Source organism: Apodemus sylvaticus, chromosome 20 (genome assembly GCF_947179515.1).
Source record: "Apodemus sylvaticus chromosome 20, mApoSyl1.1, whole genome shotgun sequence".
Lineage (NCBI taxonomy): Eukaryota > Metazoa > Chordata > Mammalia > Rodentia > Muridae > Apodemus > Apodemus sylvaticus.
The window spans coordinates 63467571-63491516 of NC_067491.1; the positions used below are offsets into that span (position 1 = coordinate 63467571).

At 38.4% G+C, this 23946-nt stretch overlaps 1 protein-coding gene across 1 annotated transcript; it reads right to left on the reverse strand.

Moving 5' to 3' along the window:
• Nucleotides 1-3818: 3818 nt before the first annotated feature.
• On the reverse strand, nucleotides 3819-6117 carry LOC127670355 (zinc finger protein 120-like). The gene is made up of 4 exons (XM_052164666.1): nucleotides 6084-6117; nucleotides 5853-5913; nucleotides 4273-4347; nucleotides 3819-4020 (listed from the first exon to the last, which is right to left on the reverse strand). Exons 1-4 carry the CDS (start codon nucleotides 6115-6117, stop codon nucleotides 3819-3821), a joined length of 372 nt encoding a protein of 123 aa, XP_052020626.1.
• Between the last annotated feature and the right edge of the window lie 17829 nt (nucleotides 6118-23946).

Consider the following 23946-nt stretch of genomic DNA (forward strand, 5'->3'; position numbering starts at 1 on the left):
TCCTGGGCATATACCCAGAGGATTCCCCACCATGTAATAAGGATACATGCTCTACTATGTTTGTAGCAGCACTATTTATAACTGCTAGAAGCTGGAAAGAACCCAGGTATCCCTCAACAGAAGAGTGGATGCAAAAAATGTGGTATATATACACAATGGAGTACTATTCAGCCATTAGAAACAATGAACTCATGAAATTGTTAGGCAAATGGATGGAGCTAGAGAACATCATACTAAGTGAGGTAACCCAGACTCAAAAGGTGAATCATGGTATGCACTCACTAATAAGAGGATATTAACCTAGAAAACTGGAATACCCAAAACATAATCCACATATCAAATGATGTCCAAGAAGAAAGGAGGAGTGGCTCCTTGTTCTGGAAAGAGTCAGTGAAGCAGTATTCGGCAAAACCAGAATGGGGAAGTGGGAAGGGGTAGGTGAGAGGACAGGGGGAGAGAAGGGGGCTTATGGGACTTTCAGGGAGTGGGGGGCTAGAAAAGGGGAAATCATTTGAAATGTAAAAAGAAATATATCGAATAAAAAAAGTTAAAAAAACAATAAATATACTAAGAACGAACAGCACAGGAATTGAATCTTAATGTCTAAATTAAACAATAACCATTTTCATACCTCCAGCTCTGTTGAATTAATATATTCAGAGCAGGTTATTTTAAATATTAAACTCTATATAAATGAGAGGACATCAATGGCCAGTATTTGTACAATTTGTAAGGGGGAGTAACTAGTTAGGTAATTTGAATTTGTCTAAAGACATCCTGAGTAAATTAATTTGATATACAGATTGCAGGATACATACAGTCTCATAAGAAACACTTTGTCAGGGCTGGAGAGAAGGCTCCACAATGAGTTTGCAAATGCAAATAAAATGCAGATATATCATAAAATTTGAATTGATTGTAGACATTTGTCACTTTTTTTTTCTATAAAATAAGTAACATTGATTAACTCTATAAAGGCATGTTCGCTAAGAACTTACCAAAATCATTTTAGTCACAGCTGACTTTTGGTATTCTTGAATTTTCTCAAAGACTACAGTGATATGCAAATGTTTTAATAGATTTATTGCATGCTAAAAAGTTTATTCTTGTATAAATATTCTATAAAGTACAAAACTTTGACACTTGACTGTGTTTATGAAGTTTCTCTTCATTGTGACTTTTTCTTATGGTTTCGAAAACTACTGCTTCATGCAAAGGCTTTCTTTACCAAACTGAACATTCATAGCATTCTCTCCAGGATGTAATGTTATATGCATTCCTAGATAATTATTTTGAAAATGTTGTTTCACATTCATTCTATTTATAAGATTTTACTTCAATACGTGTTCTGTTAAATACTTAAATATGACTATGACATACAAATGTTGGAAACAAGCAAAAGAATCTTGCTCTAAGGACTGCCTTTTTGTTGCCAACCTTCATTTAATCACAAGTTGAAACTAAGTTCGAGCCCAAGGTCATTAGTGACCTGTATCTTAACAATACTACTACAAAGCCCATCCCCCAATGATGCACTTCCTCTAACAAGGCCACAACACCTCATAATGTCACTCACTTATCGCAGCATATTTAAATTTCTACATTCCACTACCTGGCCCAATATGCTTGTTCAAACACATGAGTGTATAGGGATCATACTTAAACATAGCATAATGCAGAATACATGAACACTAACTTCAAAAGTTATCAACATCTATAAAAGTCTGAAAAATGTTAAAAGTCCAAATGTCAAAGACTCTTTTGAAATTAATCCTATCTTTTAACAGTAATCCTCTGTATTTTCCTAAACAAAAAGCACATCATATACCTTGAAATTCAGATGACGTGCTGCCCCTTTCCTAAATGTCATCATGAGGAAATACTAGAACTTACGAAGACCAAATCCAGCTGAGCAATCTCCAAACACTGCATCACTATGTCTGATGTAAATGTGTTCTTCAGATCTCCATCTCCTTTCTGCTTTGTCCACTGAAGCACAACTCTTTCTCTTTGACTGGTTTTATTCCATGAAAATGTTTCCCTGAGCAGGTATTCCTCTGTTCTAACATCTCAAATCTTTGGGGTCTCCAAGATAATGTCTATTTGGGATTCACAAATGATCATCTCTGTTCCTCCAAAGAGATTGGGTCACTTTTCCATATCTGCCCTCTGTATCACTCTAAGCTCTGGTTGACACCACTCTCCTGCTGCTACTGTTGTTGCTGCTCATCCCATGGTACTTGCATCTTCAGTATTCTGGGTTCTTCTATTGCAACTAGGCTTGAACCTTAGCCTCCCATATGCTTGCTCAATGGTGCCAAGCCTCAGCTGCTCTGCATGACAACTTCATGGATTTGAATTCAGTACCACCTGGGTGATTCTTACATGTGACCAAGTCCAACTGCACCACTAGGTCCAACCTTGGTGATCTCTGGAACATATCCTCTTTGTCACTCAGTAAACACTACTCAGAAGATTTTGCCTCAGTGATCATAATTTCTTCTTCACACCCTCTAATTTTTTAGCTACAACCATCCAGCATTAATCGACTGAGTATTCCCTTCTATACTTGCCTCTAAATCCAGAGCCACATAGACAAAGCTGCAGAGTCTGCTGTTTGATGTGGCGGAAAAAAGCCCCTTCCATTACATTATCACCCACTTTTTACTTTTCAAACACTTCACTGCCTAAGCTTTGTGATACTGGATCTTGCTCAGTAGATTAACCTTGAACACAGAGATCTACAGGGCTCTGTCTTCTGAATTCTGGGATAAAAATCATCTAACACCGTGCCTGGACCTAAGGTTTTCCTTTTAAATCTTAAATTGAAAACACAGAATAGCAATCAAGATACTTCCCTTGTCACTTTGACACATATTTGTATCTTCACATGTCAACATGAAAGCAATTATCAATAAAGAAAAAAGAAAACAATTACCAGGTAATAATAATTACTAACATGATAAAATTCTGCTTCATAAGGCTGCAAATCCATAAGTTTAACTGGATGGAAACTTGTCCTAATGTAACCATTTCTTTAATACAATTGAATTTTTTGATAACAGGATTTAGATCATTTCAACTTGCTGTTGATGCTTTGCTCTTTGAATCTAACATTTTGGATTTTACCTTTTTTAAATTTTCTATGCTTGATCAAAATTGTCAGGCCAAATTCTATGTGGGAATTTTTGAGACTTCCTTTGTCAATGCAATTAATATAAACCTCTCTATCTTAAACTCTAGGAGACTCTTCAAACAATAGAAATAGCCAGCATTTTTTGCCAAATCATCATAAGAACCATCTCCAGAGTTGAAATAATCCTAATCACCGATGTCTATCATATTCCTAATCCAATGGCCTATTCACTCCCTCTTAATTCATGATTATATTCATTAGGTTTCTCCCAGTATGTGTTCTTTTATGTCTTTGGAGACTACTCCATTTTGAATAGTTTACCACATTGATTACATTTATAAGGTTTTTCTCTAGTATATGTTGTTTTATGGTATTGGAGACTTCTGTGACTTGAAAAGCTTTTGCCACATTGATTATATTCATAAGGTTTCTTTCCAGTATGTATTCTTTTATGAGCATGTAGATGACTGGTCCTTGCAAAGGCTTTTCCACATTGAATAAGTTCATAAGATTTCTCTCCAGTATATTTTCTTTTATGTCTATGTAAATCACCGGTACTTGCAAAGGCTTTTTCACATTGAATACATTCATAAGGTTTCTTTCCAGTATGTATTCTTTTATGTGTATGTAGATGACTGGTACTTACAAAGGCTTTTCCACACTGAATACATTCATAAGGTTTCTACCCAGTATGTATTCTTTTATGTCTTTGTAGATCACTGGGTCTTGCAAAGGCTTTACCACATTGGTTACATTCATAAGGTTTCTCTCCGGTATGTGTTCTTTTATGGCTTTGGAGATAACTGTTACATGCAAAGGCTTTACCACATCGATTACATTCGTAAGGTTTTTCTCCAATATGTGTTATTTTATGGTATTGGAGTCTACTGTGACTTGAAAAGGTTTTGCCACATTGAACACATTCATAAGGTTTCTCTCTAGTATGTATTCTTTTATGTGTTTGAAGGTGACTGGTTCTTGCAAAGGCTTTTCCACATTGAATACATTCATAAGGTTTCTCTCCAGTATGTAATCTTTTATGTGTATGTAGCTGACTGGATCTTGCAAAGGCTTTTCCACATTGAATACATTCATAAGGTTTCTCTCCAGCATGTAATCTTTTATGTGTATGTAGCTGACTGGATCTTGCAAAGGCTTTTCCACATTGAATACATTCATAAGGTTTCTCTCCAGTATGTATTCTTTTACGTCTTGGTAGATCACTGGGTCTTGCAAATGCTTTACCACATTGAATACATTCATAAGGTTTCTCTCCAGTATGTATTCTTTTATGTCTTTGTAGAATACTGGGTCTTGCAAAGATTTTACCACATTGATTACATTAAAAAGCTTTCTCTCCAGTATGTATTATTTTATGATATTGGAGAACACTGGGGTGTGCAAAGGCTTTACCACATTGTAAGGTTTCTCTCCAGTATGTGTTCTTTTATGATATTGAAGATGACTGAGTCTTGCAAATGGTTTACAACATTAACTACATTCATAGGGTTTCTCTCCACTATGACTTCTTTAATGCCTACAACAATAATTGGAACATGTGCAAACTTTACCGCATTCATTACCCTGATCAATCATTTTATCAGTATGAATTAAGTTTCCAACTTTGTCTAATGGTGTAGAAGCATCAGATCTTAAGGTTTTATCACATCATATGTTCATGCTATTCTCCTGTGTTATGAGTTGTTCAAGATACTTGTTATGGTTATTACATTGCTCATATTTATAATATTTTTTAAAGATGGGATTTATACTTTAAAAAATTTTAAAGATGGGGTTTATATTTTTAAAAATATATAAAATATATTTTTTTAAAAATGGGATTTCTTTATGATGTAATATACCTATCTGAAGAAAAAAGGAACAATTTGCAGCTTAATGACACTGTTTGCATTCATATTTTTTTCTTTTGTACAGGTAATATCATATTTGATATGACCCAGAAGAAACAGAAGTTTTTCCAATTCTAGTACCTATAAAGTTTTCTCCAGTGTAACTTTGGGGAACTTTGCAATAAAATTAGAAAGCCAATTAACTGCAAACTTCTATCATAGTCAGAAAGTCTACAAAGCCAGAATACTACATATACTCTCATTGTTTTGGTATAAAAAAATTTACATTGCTTATGTCAATATACCTTTTCTCATGTGATGGTTAATTATTGTGACACATGATATAAATATTAAAAGAAAAAAATGAAACATGTTTACTCACATTACATTCACACTGTTTGACAATTTGTTCCTCATAGACATTTGATATATGGATTTAGGTTTCTCCATGACATCATTCTAGACTCTCATAAACTGACCTCTCATTAAACTTAGCAATGTCACTACAAGAATATGAGTACCAAAAACTTTACCATGGACTATTAACTTATTCAGTGTTTTGGATATACATTTATCACTATTTAATTTGAAGTATCCAAATATTATGAGACTATACAGATTAGAAGATTCACTGCATAGATCTAATGGAGCTATAAATCAAATAAAATTATCTCTAAAGACATTTATTCCTTGTCTTCATTCTGAAGGGAATGCCTTGAACACACAAATCAGATAACCGACAATGGATTGCATGGTTTTAGCTACACTTAAAGGACTTAAATTTAACTCTATTTTCTTAAGAGTTTCCAGAAAATATTAATTTTTTGACAGAGGCATATTTGTATCACCTTGCAAATGAAAATGACCTGTTATGTCTTCTACTGCCTTGACAATGTTCTTCAGTATTATGGTCTTGCCAATTGTAGCCTAAAGCACAGGAATAGAAATTAATTTTATGGTACTGAGAATTAGACAAAATTCATGTTTCTAAGAATTTTCACAGCACTGAACTTTATCTTTTCCATCTTCTCAATTTAAATAACAGAAGATCATCAAAAATCCTTATTTGGAATAGCAAAAGATAATTCATATCTTACCTATAGCAGTAAGGTTCAGGTAGGTCTCCAGCATCACATCATTGTACAGCTTCCTCTGGGAAGGACCAAGTAAATTCCACTCTTATGCAGTGAAGTTCACATGCACATCATCATAAGTCACTGTATCCTAAAATATCACAAACATGTGTACAACACAAAGCATGATGTTGAAATCACAGTGAAGTAAATGTATGCTTCTTTGATAATATATTCATTTAATTCTGAAGCTTCCTCCACTCAACTCCTGACACACAAATTATAATCTACTCATCATATTATTTTTGAATGAAATTGAATTGAAGGTTCACCTCTGTTCCTTATGAAACTTTTGAATAGGTTATAGCCTTGCAAGAGAAATGCTAGTTGAGAAGGACATGCAGGGAGAAACGGATTAACAGTACCAAACAGACACATACAATAAATTTTATGAAAAATTACGAAATAGAAAAATAATGGACAAACTCAGTTTATTTGTTATTGTCTTTAATCTCAGATGCACAGGCAGGTGAATGCCTTTAAGTTGGATGCCAGTGTGGTTTATGTTATATGTTCTAGGACAGCAAAAGGTACATATTAAGACCCTTAGTCCCTTGTAAATATAAACCAAGGAAATAAATATGAAGGAGAAAACTCACAGTTCTTTACTGAGGTTACTACAAATAATTATAAAGTCACTGAAATAATGTAATCATGTTGAAGAAACATTAAGTGCACCAGCTACCACGGTAACTAATAAAATTGTATTAAAATGAATGCGTATTTAATGGTTATAAATGGACAGATACTAGCAATAGAATTGCTGATCATAAATAAGCAACATAAGGCAGGAGAGAGATAGCTCAGCATTAGAAAGCTCTTGCTAGTCTTCTGCATAATGGTGGAAAATTTTATAACAAATACATGGATACCAACAACTGCCCATTACATGAAGATCAGGAGTTCTGAGGCGATCTTTATACAACACTGATGATGATTCACACATGATAGTCATACTAGTGACCTCAAGCACAATATTCCTATTTATTCAAATATTTCAGAACAAACACAGAGTTAGGCAACAGTCATACACTTGCAATTCACTAACTTGAAGACTCAGGTAGTATTGATGTCATGAACATATGCAATCCTGAAAAATAGAATATAACACAGATATTTGTCCAAATATCAAAACTAAAGATGTGGATAAAGAGTTGCACAAAATCACATGCTTATTGCACAAAACATGTCATTTTGCTTTGTGATTTCTATACTTACTATCAGAACAGGAAACGTTTTACAGATAATTTTTTGTTTTGTTAAAGAAAAAAAAAACAAAAATAATATAAAACCTCCAGCTTGAAAAATAGCTTCCTATTGAATATCAAATGTGTTTACTGTATCTTACGTGATTTAGGGACAGAGTCCAAATGGTAAATGTTTGGGAGTGAGAGAAGAAAGGTGAAGGATCAGTTTCAACCAAAATATAGCAAACATACAGAACAAAATGTATCCTGTCTCAAAGAAATTCAAGGGTAGATCTAGAGCAGAGACTGATAAAATTTTGCCCATCTAAATCCACCTTATGGGAAAGCTCTAATCCATGACAATATTAAGGATACTCAATTATGTTCCCATACAGGAGCCTTGCATAAGTTACTATTGAGAGGCTCCATGCAACAGCTGACTTAATCCAATGCAGTGAACCAGAATAAAATATTGAATGTACCTTGGGGAATCTTATGGAAGATTTGGGGTAAGGATTGAAGGCCCTGAAGAGGATAGGAACTCCACAGGAACACCAAAAATCTCAACTAACCTGGACTCTTGGGGACACTCAAGAGATTGAGCAAAGAACCAAATAGCATACACAGCAGGAACAAAGCCCCTGGCACATAAGTAGCAGATGGACAGCTCAGTCTTCATGAGGGTCCTCCAACAACAGTATCAGGGGCTAGCCCTAAGCCTACTGCCTATCTTTGAATCTCTAAGCTTAAAGGACTACCATGTCTGGCCTTAGTGAGAAAGGATGCACTTAAACCATGAGAGACTTGATGCACCATGGTATGAGGACACCCAGATGGACCACAATATCTTAAAGGAGAAATGGAAGAAATACAGGTAGGGACTCTATAGGGGTATGGGACCAAGATTAGTGACTGTGATCAGGGTGATAATGAATAAAAAATTATTGGTGAATGAACAAAATAAAAAAAATTCTCTAAACAGAATATACTTTCCTCAAAAACACATTTGGAAGGGCTCTTCCTACAAGAGGTACCACAAGCTCCCACGAGAAAACCAGACAGGACAGACAAGTGCTCAATGTCATCATCTTGTCTAGAAGCATTTTGTACATCTTACTAATCTTCAGAGATATGCCCAAAAGTGTGGGCTAATGCCTAGTGATTGTTATATATGATCATTTATAACAGGAACAGCATATTAATAAAAGGAATGTATCCTAAATGCTTTTTCTCATGGGCTTTGTCTTTGGGAGAAAAATCTGTCATGGAATATATGAGGCATACCACCTCAGAAAGATCACCTGCTAGTTAATAGTTTGACTTATGATGGCTCCTGACAGAGAATGGGAGAGGGGATTCTGAGAGAGGAGAGCAGAGGCAGAGAGACAGAGATGCAGAGAGATAGGAACAGGTAGAGGGGCAGAAATGTAGATGGGCAGAGGGGCAGAGGGAAAGAGGGACAGTTGGGCAGAGGGAAAGAGGGGCAGAGAGGCAGTGACACAGAGTGTTGATAGGTATGACTGGCAAAGATGCAGTGAGGTTCTGAGGCCTAGAATGTCAAGAGAGGCTGAAAGATATCAATAGTTGCAGAGGGGTTCAAAGTCAAAGAGGCAGGCAGAAACACTGAAGCAGCAGCACCGCTAGAGAGACCAAGGCAGATGCAGGGGCATAGTGGTAGGGAATCTGAAGAGGAGAGGTCAAAAGAGAAGAGCCCAATATGTTTGAGACAAAGTCTAGAGAGGCTTAAGCCAATGGACAGGGAGAGGCAAAGGCAAAAGGTGACATAAGCAGAAGCAATGACAAAGGTAGAGAGGCACATCCACAGAGACAGAAGCCTATGCAGAGACAGATGCAAGGCCAGAGACAGGGAGGGAAAGGGGAAGTGTATAAAGTCAAAGTATGGAAAGGCCAAGAGCGTTAGGTCTGGACAGGCTGAGAGAGGGTACCATGAGGAAGAGAGGCAGTGGCAGGAAAACAGAGCCATAGGCAAAGGCAGATGGGCAGAGCATAAGGGAGGTTGAGTCTATTAGGTCAAGAAAGGAGGGCCTTCAGAGGCCTAGGGAGGCTAAGAGATGATAAGAGACCAAGAGTCAGAGAGGCAGAGGCAGGAGTCAGAGGCAAGCCGAGGCAGAGTGAGACCAAGGCAGGAACAGAACAACAGAGGCAATGACAGAGTGGCAGAAGTACAGAAGGGCAGAGGTGCCTAGAGACAGAGGCAGAGACAGAGACAGATGCAGGGAGAGAACTAGGGGCAGAGACAAGTGGGCATAGGGCCAGAGAGATCAAGCACAGTTAAGTCATCAGTAGAGAATCCAAAAGGCAGTGAATCAGGCAGAGGCAGAGAGGCATATAGAGGCATATACATCTCTCTCTCTCTCTCTCTCTCTCTCTCTCTCTCTCTCTCTCTCTGTCTCTGTCTCTCTCTGTCTCTCTCTGTCTCTCTCTCTGTCTCTCTCTCTCTCTCTCTCTCTCTCTCTCACACACACACACACACACACACACACACACACACACATATATATATATATATATATATATATATATATATATATATATATATATATATATGAGAGAGGAAGGAGAAGAGAGAAGCAGATGCAGAAAATAAGAGGGAAAATGAGTAAGAGGGATGTAGAAATAGGTATATGATGAAGCAGATGAGGCAGAGAAACAGAGGCAGGGGCAGGGAGAAAAGCAGAAGGGGCACTGAGTTGTATAGAATCTAAGAGAGGAGAGGTCAGAAGCAGAAGGAGAAAGCAGATTGCAGAGGCAGAGAGGAAGAGGTAGTTAGACAGGCAGAGGTAGATGTGGAAGAAAAGAAAGAACTGCAAAGGAGAAGAAGGGTAGAGGAATAGACAGGCAGAGATATTGAGAGAGGCCTAGAAAGACCAAGAGGCTGAAAAGCCATAACACAGAGAAATGCAGAGGAGGAGAGACCATGGCATAGGTAGAGTGGCAGAGAGGATGAGGCAGATTCAGATCAAAGACTGTAGAAGAGGCAGACTTTGAGCAGCAAGGGGGTGAGAAAGAAACTAAGAAAGAGGCAGAGGGGCAGAGGACATGGATATAGATGTAGAAAGAGAGAAAGAGAAAGAGGCAGAGCAAGAGAGAAGTAGAGCCAGAGGGCTACACACCCATCTTCCTACCTCTCTCTCTCTCTCTCTCTCTCTCTCTCTCTGTATATATATATACATATGTATATATATACATACACACACACGCACGCACACACACACACACACACACACACACACAGAGAGAGAGAGAGAGAGAGAGAGAGAGAGAGAGAGAGGACATAAGAAGAGTTAGAGACAAAGACAGAGGCAGGGGCAGAGGCGAAAAGATGCTGAGGAGTAGAGAAGCCAAGAGAGGCAAGGTCCATAGAGGCCTAAAGAGGCTGTCAGAGGTGGAGATGCACAGAGGTACATAGGCAGAGGCAGAGAAATAAAGAAATGCTGATAGAACCAAGGCAGAGAGAGGCTATGAGGAGCTGAGAGTCTGAGCCACAGAGGTAGGGGAAGCATGGCAGAGAGTCAGAGGGCCAGAAGTGGAGAGACTGAGAAATGCCAAGAGAGGAATCCTGAGATGTCATGATGAAGGAATGAGAGAAAAAGGGAGAGAGAGAGAGAAAAAGAGGGAGAGGCAGACAGAGTCAGACAGACAGAGGCAAAGGTAGAGGCAGAGGCACGTGCAGGGGTAGAGGGACCAAGAGGCCAAATGATGCAGGGTGAGGCAGGGAAAGGCATTGACAGAGAGACAGAGGCAGATTGACATTACCAGCAAAGACAGAGGCAGGGCAGAGGAACAGAGAGGGAAGAGAGACCGAATCAAATCAAGAAAAGCTGAGAGAAGTTGAGAGAAGCAGAGACAGAGAGGCAGAGAGGCAGATATAGGTTGAGGCAGAGGGAGGCTGAGACAGAGAAACAGAAAGACAGAGAGACAGAGAGAAAGAGGCAGAGACAGAGTCATGGACACGGGCAGGAGTAGGGGCAGGGACACAGGGGCAGTGTGGCAGAGAGACAGATGGGGGCCAGAAAGGCTTTGGGAAACAGAAAGAGGAGAGGCTAAGAGAGACAGAGAGTGTGGATAGGTACAGAATAAAAGGCAGATTTCTGTGAGTTTAACATCAGCCTGCTCTACACATGTATTTTAAGGCCAGCAAGGTGAGATAGGAAGACTTGTTATAAAAAAAATGTGTTTTCTTTTAAAAAATAAAGTAAAACAATTAAAAAAGGAAATATAAAAGGTTCTAGTTTGCTAGTGCACAATTTGGGTTAGTTCTTAATCAGCAACATAGAAGAATCATAGATCGCAAGGTAGGGCCATCCTGACTTCACAGAGATTTCAAATCCACTCTATGCAACATTTAAACAAAACCTCTCTCAAAAGAAGAAAATAATAAAGGAAGGATGAAAGACCAAAGTACAGACAACATGTGAAATAGATTTGCAGTTTCTTTAACTCTAACCGCATACATACTAAATCCTCCATCTACTCCATTCCTACATCATTTCCCATGTAGTGGAAATACAAGAACAACATCAATCATGTATACCAATATTTAGTGCAACCTCGTTCACAGTAACTGAAATCTAAAGGAAACAAAAATGGGAATCATGATATTTTAAGACAGGTGTAGAGTTAGGAGGCTAATTGAATACATATAATAAAAGGCAAACAGAAAGGCAGACAAACAAGGGAAAAATTGAAATTGAAAACTCTAACAGATGCGGCATTTCCTCACTTCTAAACCATACTTTTGGGTTGAGAAGAGAGGATATGTTAAGTCCTTTTGCAAGGGAGCACTAGTACACTTCACAGAAGTGACCTACATATCAACACACCCTGAATTTATTGCTAGCACTACAAGAAATAGTGAAGATTGTTTGAAAGCATAAATTCAGCAGCTACAAAGTACATGTGCAGTAATAGTTTGCACTGTGTTTTTGGTTAATCTGAACACTGTCTATCATTGAATTTTTGATGATCATGTATCTAGTCATGTGCTCAATGTCAGACTTAGAAAGGCAAACACTAACGATTTCCTATCAGTGTTACACCTAAATTTATTATGTCTTTAATGTGTGTACACGAATGCATCCATATGTGCTTTTGTATATGTTATTGGTATGTCGTAAAACTAAAATGGCAATCATGAGATTTTAAGGAAGATTCTGAGTAAGGTGGGTAATTGAACACACACAATAGGCAAAGAGAAATGCACACTAACAAGGGAGTAATTGAAATAAGATGAGGTCTCAAAGGTAACATAAGGGAGTTTAGTAGTGGAAGAGAATAAGTTAGAATTTGTTCATTTGCACCAGGGAGGCACAGGCTTACAGGCACACAGGAGGGATAAGTTCTAGCCAGAGACAGAAAGACCACCAGAGATAACCAGATGGTGAATGGCAAGTGCAAGAATCCTACCAAGGATACCAGGAAATACCAGAACTCAGTACTTCCACCATAGTAAGTCTAGGTTACTCCAACACACTAGAAAAGCAAGAGTTCATTTTAAATTGCATATCATGATGCTCACAAAGACTTCAAAAAGGACATTAATAACTCCCTTAAAGAAATACAGGAGACCATGGTTCAACAGATAGAAGCCCTTAAAGAGGAACCACAAAATCCCTTAAAGAATTACAGGAAAACAGAAACAAACAAGTGAAGAAACTGAACAAAACAAACCATGATCAAAAATTGGAAGTAGAATCAATAAGGAAATCACAAAGAGAGACCACTCTGGAGAGAGAAAGCCTTGGAAAGAATTCTGGATTATAGGTAATAGAAGAGAGTGAAGATTTACAATTTAATGGGCTAGTAACTATCTTCAACAAAATTACAGAAGAAAACTTCCCTTATCTAAAGAAAGAGATGCCCATGGGCATACAAGAAGCCTACATAACTCCAAAAAGACTGGACCATAACAGAAATTCCTCCTGGCACATAATAATCAAACACCGAATGCAATAACACAGAAAGATTATTAAAAGCAGTAAGGAAAAAAGGTCAAGTAACCTATGAAGGCAGACCTATCAGAATTACACCAGACTTCTCAGCAGAGACCATGAAAGCTGGGTAGATCTCATACAGACCCTAAGGAAACACAAATGCTAGCCAAGACTACTATATGCAGCAAAACTCTCTATCACCATAGATGGAAAAACAAAGATATTCCATGACAAAGCAAAATTTACACAATATCCCTCCACAAATCCAGCCCTACAAAGGATAATGGAAAACCCCAACACAAGGAGAGAAACTATACCCTAGAAAAAACAAGAAAGTAATCTTCTTTCAACAAACCCAGAAGAAGATAAATACACAAACATAAAAATAACATCAAAAGTAGCAGGAACCAACAATCATTATTTCTTAGTATCTCTTAACATCAGTGGACTCAATTACCCAATAAAAAGACATAGACTAACAGATTGGATACAAAAATGGTACCCAGCAATTTGCTGCATACAGAAAATGCACCACAGTGTCAAAGACAAACACAGCCTCTTAGTAAAAGGCTGGCAAACAATTTTCCTAAGAAAATGACCCCAGGAAGCAAGCTAGAGTAGCCATTCTAATATCAGATAAAATCAACTTTCAACCAAAAGTCATCAGAAAACACATGAAAGCACACTTCATATTCTGGAGGAATTCTCCATATTCAAAGGAAAAATCTGCCAAGAAGAACTCTCAATTTTGAACATCTATGCTCCAAATGCAAGGGCACTCACATTAATAATAGAAACTGAATTAAAGCTCAAAGCATATAGTACACCTCACTCAATAATTTTGTGGGACTTAAATTACCCACACTCATCAATGGACAGATCAACAAAATACAAATGAAACAAACACAGTAAAACAAACAGAAATTATGGACCAAATGGATTTAAGAGACATCTATAGAGTATTTCATCATAAATAGAAAGAATATACCTTTTTCTCAGCACCTCATGTTACCTTCTACAAAACTGGCTATATAATCATTCACAAAACAGATGGCAAGAGATATACGAATATTGAAATAATCAATCCTATGCAACCTATCAGATGACTACAGATTAAGGGAGGTCTTTAATAGCAACAAAACAACAAAAATCCTACATACACATGGAAGCTGAACAATGCTCAATGCAATGATTACTTGGACAATGAAGGAATAAGGATAGAAATCAAAGACATTTTAGAATTTAATGAAAATGAAGGCATAACAATTCCAAACTTATTGGAAAAATGAAAGAAGTGCTAAGAGAAAAACCCAAAGCTCTGAGTGCCTCCAAAATGAAACTGGAGAAAGCATGTTCTAGTAGCTTAATAGCACACGAGAAAGATCTACAACACAGATGAAATGACCATAGATGTGTGGGTTCATTTCTGGGTCTTCAATTCTATTCTATTGATCTACCTGCTTGTCACTGTACCAATACCATGCAATTTTAAAAAACAATTATTCTTTAGAAGTGCTTGAGCTTGGGGATATTGATTCCCCAAGAAGTTCTTTTATTGTTGAGGATAGTTTTACTTATCCTGTTTGGGTTTTTTTTTTTTTTTTTTTGGTTTTTGTTTTTCATATTTCACATGAATTTGAGAATTGTTCTTTCTAACTATGAAGATAGAAACTTCAATGAAGTTCAATGACTCTATGAAGATTTGAGTTGGGATTTTGATGGGAAGTGTTTTAACATGAAAGAATTCTGAATTTTGTCAAATGTTCATTCAGCATTTAATGAAATGGTCATGTGTTTTTTCATAGGTAACATTTCCTCAACAAAACACCTATAGCTAATATTCTAAGATCAAGAATTGACAAATGGGACCTCATAAAATTACCGAGTTTCTGTAAGACAAAGGATATTGTTAAAAGAGCAAAACAACAACCAGCAAATTGGGAAAAGATCGTTACCAACCCTACATCCGATAGAGGGCTTAAATCCAAGATATATAAAGAACTCTAGAAGGTAGACTCCAGAAAGCCAAATAAGCACACTAAAAATGGTGTACAGAGCTAAACAAAGACTTTTCATCTAAGGAATATCAAATGGCTGAGAAGCACCTAAAGAAATGTTCAGCATGCTTACTCATCAAGAAAATGCAAGTCAATAACCCTGCGATTTTACCTCACACTTGTCAGAATGGCTAAGATCAAAAATTCAGGAGAAAACAGGTTCTTGTAAGGCTGTGGAAAAAGAGGAACATGCCTCCACTGCTGGTGGATTTGCAAGATTTTACAACCACTCTGGAAATCAGTCTGGCAGTTCCTCAGAAAACTGGGCATGATCCTACCAGAGGACACTGCTATACCATTCCTGGGCATATACCCAGAGGATTCCGCAGTATGTAATTAGGATACATGTTCCACTATGTTCATCACAGCTTTATTTATTGTAGCTGGAAGCTGGAAAGTATGCAGATGTCCCTCAACAGAGGAATTGATATAGAAAATGTGATATAGATACACAATAGAGTACTATACAGCCATTAGAAACAATGAATTCATGAAATTCTTAGACAAATGGATGGAACTGAAGAATATCATCCTAAATGAGGTAACCCAATCACAAAAGAACACTCATGGTATGCACTCGCGGTTAAGTGGATACTAGCCTAGAAGCTTGGAATTCCCAAGACACAATTCACATATCAAATAAAGCCCAAGAAGAAAGAGGAAAGGCCATTGGTCCAGGAAAGGCTCAGTGCAGCACTGTAGGGGAATTAAAGGACAGGGAAATAGGATTGGGGTGGATTGGGGAGCAGGGGTAAGGAAGAGGGCTTATGGGATTTTCAGGAAGGGAGGATCCAGGAAAGGGGAAAGCACTTGAAATATAAATAAAGAATATATGGAATAAAAGCTTCAAAAATGCATATTCTTATTGTCCAAAACGATGTCAGCTGACTTATGTGGTTTCTATATTGACTGACAATACAGGTAGGGCTTCATAGAAATTTTGTCTTGAAAATCAAAAGCAAAGGCAAAAAATTAAAAATATTAAACCACCAGGCTTGCAAAATAGCTTAGCATCGAATAACAAATGTATCTGCATCATCTTATGTGGTTTAGGGTCAGGGTCCAAATAGTATGAGAGGATGAGAAAAAAGCTGGAGGATCCGTGTCAACCACAACACAGTAGACACGCAGAACAACATCTGTCCTTTCCAAAATAAGCAGGCAATCACCTGGAACAGAAACTGAATTTCATTGCTAATAGCCAATGAAACTCGCCCAAATGGAGACACAGTTTATGTGCAAGCTCTAATCCATGACATTATTATGGATACTCTGTTATGCTCCCAGACAGGAGCCTTGCATAAGTGTCCAATGAGAGTGTTCACCCAGCAGCTGACGGAAATGGATGCAGAGAACCACAGTGAAATGTGGGATGGACCTTGGAGACTCCTAACAAAGATTTGGTGAAGTATTGAATCCCCTGAAGATGGTACAAACTTCACATGTAGTCTAGCAGTCTCAATGAACCTTTAACCTTGGGGACATTGAGAGACTGAGCCAACAACCAAATAGGACCTGAAAGCTGGACTAAGAGCTCCTGGCACATAAGTAGCAGAAGTTCAGGTTATTCTTCATGAGGGTCCTCCAACAACTGGAACATGGGCTGTCTCTAAAGCTGCTTTATTTCTTTGGTATCTGGTAACTGGACTCTAATGTCTAGACTCAGTTGGAGAGGATGCACTTAACCCCGAAGAAACTTGAAGCTCCACGGTGTGGGGATACCCAGGGGACCCAATAAGCTCCATTGTGACCCTGGATGATATAGTCTCATGTTCATCAATCCATGATGAAAATGCATTCAATCTACAGTGATCCTAATAGTCTTCTTGAGCTTCAACACCGTTCAAATGTCTAAAGTGTGTTCTGACACTCAAGGCAATATCTTGAAAGTCAAATCTTTTAAAATCAGAAAGCAAGTCATATCTTTCCAACATACGCTGGTACAGAATACCCCTTCCTCTTCCAGTAGACAGGAATGTTCACTCCTTTTTCAACCACATGCCATGCCTTCCAGGAGACAATTTAGGCTTTCCATAAGATTTACCACACTATTTGTTATCACACATGCAATTTACATAGCTCTCCCTAACACTATACAAACACCAGAGACAGCTTAACTTCTCTTCTATGTCTCCTGGTAGATTGTTAAGATCATAATTTTCTGCTTGACACTTATCCCAGCTTACAACATTGTGCATTCTCTCTTGAACATACCTGCCAAACAGGTCAGTAAAATGGGCAAAAACCTGCCAACATTCTCTGACAATACAGACTACACAGAGTTACTCGGGAATAAAATTACAACCCAAAAAAGATACACCCAAAGAACAGTATCTAGACCTATTATCACCACAAGCACAGATGCCTGAATATCAGCATAGGAATATAACAAAGATAACCCAGGGAAATATGTCACTGAGAAATCCAAGGTGTCCTGTCACAGCAGGTCCTCAAAAATTAAAACGTGTAAGAGTTCTGATACAAAAGAGGTTGTTTTGTGGAAAGGAGAGGAGTGAGAACTTGGGGGAAGAGATAGGGGTACACAAGAGGACCTGTGGACTGGAACACATATAGGGATCAGAGAGAATGTGATGAGAGTAGAGAAAGAATATAGAGGGGGTTTGCGTAGACAACAGAAACAGGTAACAAATATAGAGAGCAGCTGGGGCTAGTGCTCCATGTATAGAAAGCAAACTTGACAACAGCAGCAGTTGATGGAGGCAGGTAATGACTTAATCTGGTGCTCAGTCCCTGAGAGCAGGCCATTGAAATTACCTGCATGTTGACAACTACAGAGGCAAGGATCACACACACCGAAAAATAAAGTAAGATAAATAGAAGAAATGGATTTATTGGTCAAAAAATAATTGGTGTATAAAATTTTAATGACACTAAATAACCAGGAACACTGCAAAGTATCTAAAGCAAAGACTACAATTGACTGTAATAAAAGAATATCAGCTCAAAGGTCAAGAAAATAGTTTTAATGAAATCTTACATGAATAATTTCTAAACGAAAGATAAAGATTCCTATTAAGGTACATGAAGAATTCAAAATACCAAATAGATTGAAACAAAAATTTCCCTTGCCAAAAAATATTCAAAACACTATACATGTAAATAGATATGAAAACTGCAATAAAAAAGAAAACAAAAACAGGTCACATGTTAAAATAGATCTATTAATTTCATACCTGCCCTCTCAATGTGTAGTGTAAAACACAAAATGTTTTGGACATATCCTTCAGAATCAAAAAAAGCATCAATGATGCTTCTACAAGCAAACCAATGGTACAATGATTTGGGAAGATTCAGACTTAATAGTAAAGTTATTCAGAGGTCACCATCTTATTTAGCAAGTAAGAAGCATCACTAGAAACCGGACAGGTAGTCACATCTAGCTGATGTTTCCCATCCAACTGCTGATAGGAGCCTGCCCCTCAGCACCTTCTGATAAGCCACCTGTTCCTCCCCATTGTGGTAATATATACTGTGCTTACCATGTTCAGATTTCAGGAATTCCATGAGGTCCCCTCACAGCACAGCACGGAACAGCAGAGCTCAGATCAGGAAACAGTGAACTATCCTGGACTGCAAAGCCACAGGGAACTTGAAGAAAGGTACCCGGAAGATCCCACCTCTTTCTTTGAATGGCAGGTCTGGATTGAGGTCTAGATTGGTCAGTAAGCCTTACCACTCCTTACAGTTAAGTTGTGCCTCTAGCCCAGGGTGAAAAATTTTAACAGATCTTAGTTGTGGGTTGCACTCTCTTAGCATTTGTGCCCTGCCTTGCAAGAGGACTTTCACACCAACCAGCCCTATGGAAGGACCCCACTATTCCACACCAGGCTATTCAGCTGCCTGCTACTCTCCTTGTTAGCAATTACCCTGCACTTGACAGGACCTAAATTCAGACCTTGCTTGAGCTTTCTTCAGAGCACTTGCCTTCCCGTTCCTGTAATCAAGGTTAATAAGTTGCATAGGCCATTCCTCAGGTGCAATGAAGGTATCAATCTGACTCACGAGGGGAAGGATGCCCAGGCTATTAACTTTAAGTAGTGACTTTAGGAAATGAGAGTTTTCTTTTCTGGCTTCATGCTGGGTTCAGGGAAATTGCAGCTCCCTTTCACTGGAAGATAAGTACTTTAATTTGAAGTTTCCCTTGGCAGACAGCCATTATTAGAAGAAGAGGACAATTGTCTCAGAGACATTATAGTAAAACTTCTTTCTACATACACAGAAAAATTCACCCTCTCTATGACATATTTTGATCTAGAGAATCTATGCTAACACAACTGTGGGTTTTTCCCCACCTTGCCATTGAGAAAGATGTGCTGACTATAAGTAGTGTTCCACAGTTTTTGTCATCTGTTTCCTGGTTTTCTCCCAGGTTTTATTCATATGTATCATCTAGTAGAAGGGAATTGTATGAAGCCACATAGCAAAAACATGTTTCCTAAAATCCCTCTTTAATGTTAAGAGCCTGGGCTATTAACTGCGCTCCTTCTTCTGATGAGCCAGCTTTATACCTCCAGTGCAAGTCAAGTAACAGGTTATCCACCTAAATGTCAGAAAGAAGAAGGGAAAGTGCTGTGTGTAATTCTCAAACAAGCCATGAAGTCAGGTCCTGATGAGTGCAGGACCACTGCCCACAAAGAGGAGGAGAAAGCAGCTGAACAGCCTCACAGCCTCAGTTGCAATGATGTGTCCTCTTCCAATGCTGGGTGGGAATGCAGATGGGTGATATACTTAGAGGACAGGCACAAATGCTATGGGTGTGCAAACATGAAAGTGTCCAAACCTGAAACCTGGCACAGGATTGGAAGCACATTCTAACATTGACGAGAAGTAAGACATCAAGAAGACCTGCCAGTCAGACTAAGAGGTGGGTTCTTCCTGGTGACATGATAAAGTTTATTTTGGCTTAACAGGTTTAATGGTTCTCTGTGTCCTGCTTTGAGTGCTGCTCTTGGGTGCTGTGTGGTAACTTCAAGTAAGTTCTGTTTTTGAGACATGTTGAGCACAGGGTCTCTGCACATATTGAGGAGAATTTGGAGGAGAAGTGGAGCTGGGGCAGTAGGTCCTCCCTGTTGCTGGATGGGAAGCCGTGACCTCTGAATAACTTCACTACCAGGGCTGAATCTGCTCAAACCATTTGGTCCAGGGGCTTACTTGTAGAAATATCATCGACAGGATGCCGAACATGGACAGACCTAGTTTCTTTTGATTCTTATACAAGTTCTGCCCTCAGCATTTACCACTTATGTGTAAGATCCACCTGCAGTTAATTTTGTAGAGCTCTTAAAAGGCATCTCATATATTGGGGAGCATTACCATATTAACCTGTGATGTAGAAGAATGGAATTTATAATGTAAAGGACTTACCAAGCATAGGAAATAGTGACAGTAAGTATCATTTATTTGATAGAGGACTGCCTCAAAAACATCCCACAGATGAGTAGTGTGCTAAGCAGGCCAGCTAGAGACTAGAATGCTAGGATTCACATTTTGTTCACCAGGTTTGTCTAAATATATGGCTGCAAACCATAACAGGTGAGGCAACTGTAATGTACAACACAAATGTCCATTTGCTTGGCACATGCCCATATCAAAAATCAGGACTGTAATAAGCATTTCCATGGGTCATTACAACATCATATCCAACATTAAGGTCTGCTGTGCCTCAAGTGCCCATTTTCTAATTGAGAAAAGCGTAGTTCTGCCTCATTGGAAAGACTATACTAGCTGACAGTCATTTGAGAGGGAAAACATCTGAAAGGCTCTAACAACAACTGAGACAGATGCAAATGCTTACAGCCAATCACTGGATTCAGGTCCGAGTTAGGGGCCAACTTAGGGGAAGGAACGAAGAGGCTCTGAGAAATGCCAATCCCTTAAGAAGACCAACAGTATCTAGTAACCCAGGTCCCTGGGAGCTCACAGAGCCTATCCAATCCACCAAAAAGCATCTATAGACTGGTGCATGGCCCCAGGAAAATATATAGCAGAGGACTGCATTGTCTGTACTCAGTGGGAGAATATACACCTAATCCTATAGAGACTTGATGCCATCAAGGAGAATGGCAGATGTGAGGTGGTTCTGGGTGCATGGATAGCAGGAGTGCAGATGGGGTGATGGATCACCCTCTCAAAGTAAAAGGGGAAGAGGAAGGGGGTAAAGAATGCTGGGAGGTAGAAAAGGATAGTTGGGCAATTTTTATAATGTAATTAAAAACAATTGAGAGGGGTTTGGAGAATGACACACACACACACACACACACACACACAGAGAGAGAGAGAGAGAGAGAGAGAGAGAGAGAGAGAGAGAGAGAGAGAGAGAGAGAGAGAGAGAGAGAGACTATTGTATGGAGGGCTAGTCTTATCCAGCATGTCTTTCCATAAGATCCTCATGTATGTAGAATGACATTGCTTTTCTAAAACCCAGGATTATACTTGGCAGAACCAATAACAGGCTGGGACCTGGGCCTTGGGAGCTTTTCCTGAGGCCACAATAAACTGAGAATAAAATAGAGTTCCTTTTCTAAATCTAGGAATATTCTAGGGAGAGCTGGTAATGGTTTGGGACCAGAGACTTCAGGACATTTTGAATCCTCAGAACCCAACTCTGTCCACCATATCAGGTTGTGGTTATGAGTCCTGGGGCCATTTTAGGCTTGGGCAGTAAGGTTCTTGAGATATGGTGTATTCTCCTAGTGCAGTAATGTTTATAAGACTCCCCTCAAGTTTGTCCTATTTTGTGATAATTTCTGCAGGCTTCATAGAAGGCTCCCATTTCTTTGCATTTTCCCTTTGTAAGTAGTATACAAGATGCTATTCTTAAGAGTATCTAGTATCAGACATAGCTTAAGAGTATCTAGTATCAGACGTAAGACCTCACCACCACAACTTCTATATATTTTACCTTATAGTTTTTTTCTCTTTTTCATCATCTGACAACTCTGACTTATGACCGTGTCACTGAAAAATGACCCTTTGTGTTAGGGTACAAATGTACTTAGGAAATAGTTTCGGGAATATCTTTGCTGTGTAAATCTTCCATTTCCTAATTGACTAGACTTGCAATCTCCTGTCCCTATTTAATTGTCTAAAGTATAACATGGGGCCTGAAACTAAAAGAGCATTTGTCAGAGCCGAATTCATGCTGTCATTTAAGATTTTTTTTTAAGTAATCTTTGTGTGTAGAATGATTTCTCCCAGGGAAGGCATGTTTATTCTAATACAGCTGTATCTTCAGCCTTTTACAAAAATGTTTCCAAAAAAGGCTATATTGACTCGGATCACCTGGCTGCCAGTATGATGCTTCCCATGGAAATCACATTGCTTTCCCCTTGATTAAATTCCCTGCATTCTTTAGTTAAAATGCTGTCCCACAACAGAGTTTTTAAAGTACCCATTGAAGTCATGTAGTGAATTTTTCATTACAGCAACAGGTTAAAGATTTGCAAGTGAAACATGGCTTTTGCCTTCAGGACAGGACATGAGAAACAGGTTAATGTGTACACTGCACAATGAAATAGGACAGGCAATAGCTACATCACAGTTTATAGTTTAAGGGAGCCCCCCAATGTGATGGAAAACAGACAAAATTATGGGGAAGGTATACATTGATTGGGTTAGCTTGAGACAGTAAATAGTGAGTTACTAATTTGGGGACTCTCCTTTGGAGATATGTGGAATGCTCACTGACATAGTTAAGACAGCTCATACGTTTGAGACACAAACCATTGGTTGTGCATTGTTTCTCCACAGTAACTTTGTATAGAGGGATAAAGCCAAATACTGTATAACTAATGTCATTCCCTCTACCAGGGAATGTCTGCTCTTTCTCAAAGTTAGTTTACCTTTGTGGTTTTTTTTAATATATTTATTTTTTAAGTCATTAAAATCCTCCCAATGGAAAACAGCCCAGGCCAGGTGGATTCAGTGAGGTATTTTACCAGACATTCAAAGAAGACTTGATACTAATTTTTTCAACCCTTTCTATAAAATAGGAAAAGGATAACAGTACATAACTTTTTCTGTGAAGCCACAATTACTCTGATACCTAAACCACACAAGTACTCAACCCAAAAAGAGAACTTTAGACAAATCTCACTGTTGAATGTTGGTGCAAATATACTCAATAAAATTCTTGTCAACTGAATCCAAAATCTCACCAAAACCGTCATTCACCATGGTCAAGTAGGCTTCATTCCAGGGATGCAAGGCTGGTTCAACATATAAAAATCCATTAATGCAATCCACTATATACACAAAGCCGACAAAAAAATCACATGATCATCTCCTTAGATCCAGGAAAAGCATGTGATAAAATACAGCACCTGTTCATGTTAAAAGTGTTTGAAGCATCAGGAATTCAAGGCCCATGTATAAACATATTAAAACTGATTTACTGCAAGCCAACAGCCATTATCAAATTAAATGGAGACATAATTGAAGCAATCCCACTGAATTCGTGGACAAGACAAGGATGCACACTCTCCCCTTATCTATTCAATATAGGATTCAAAATGCTAGCTAGAACAATAAGACAAAAAAGGGATGAAGGAGGATACAAATTGGCAAAGAATAAATAAAAGTATCCCTGGTCACAGGTGATAAGATAGTA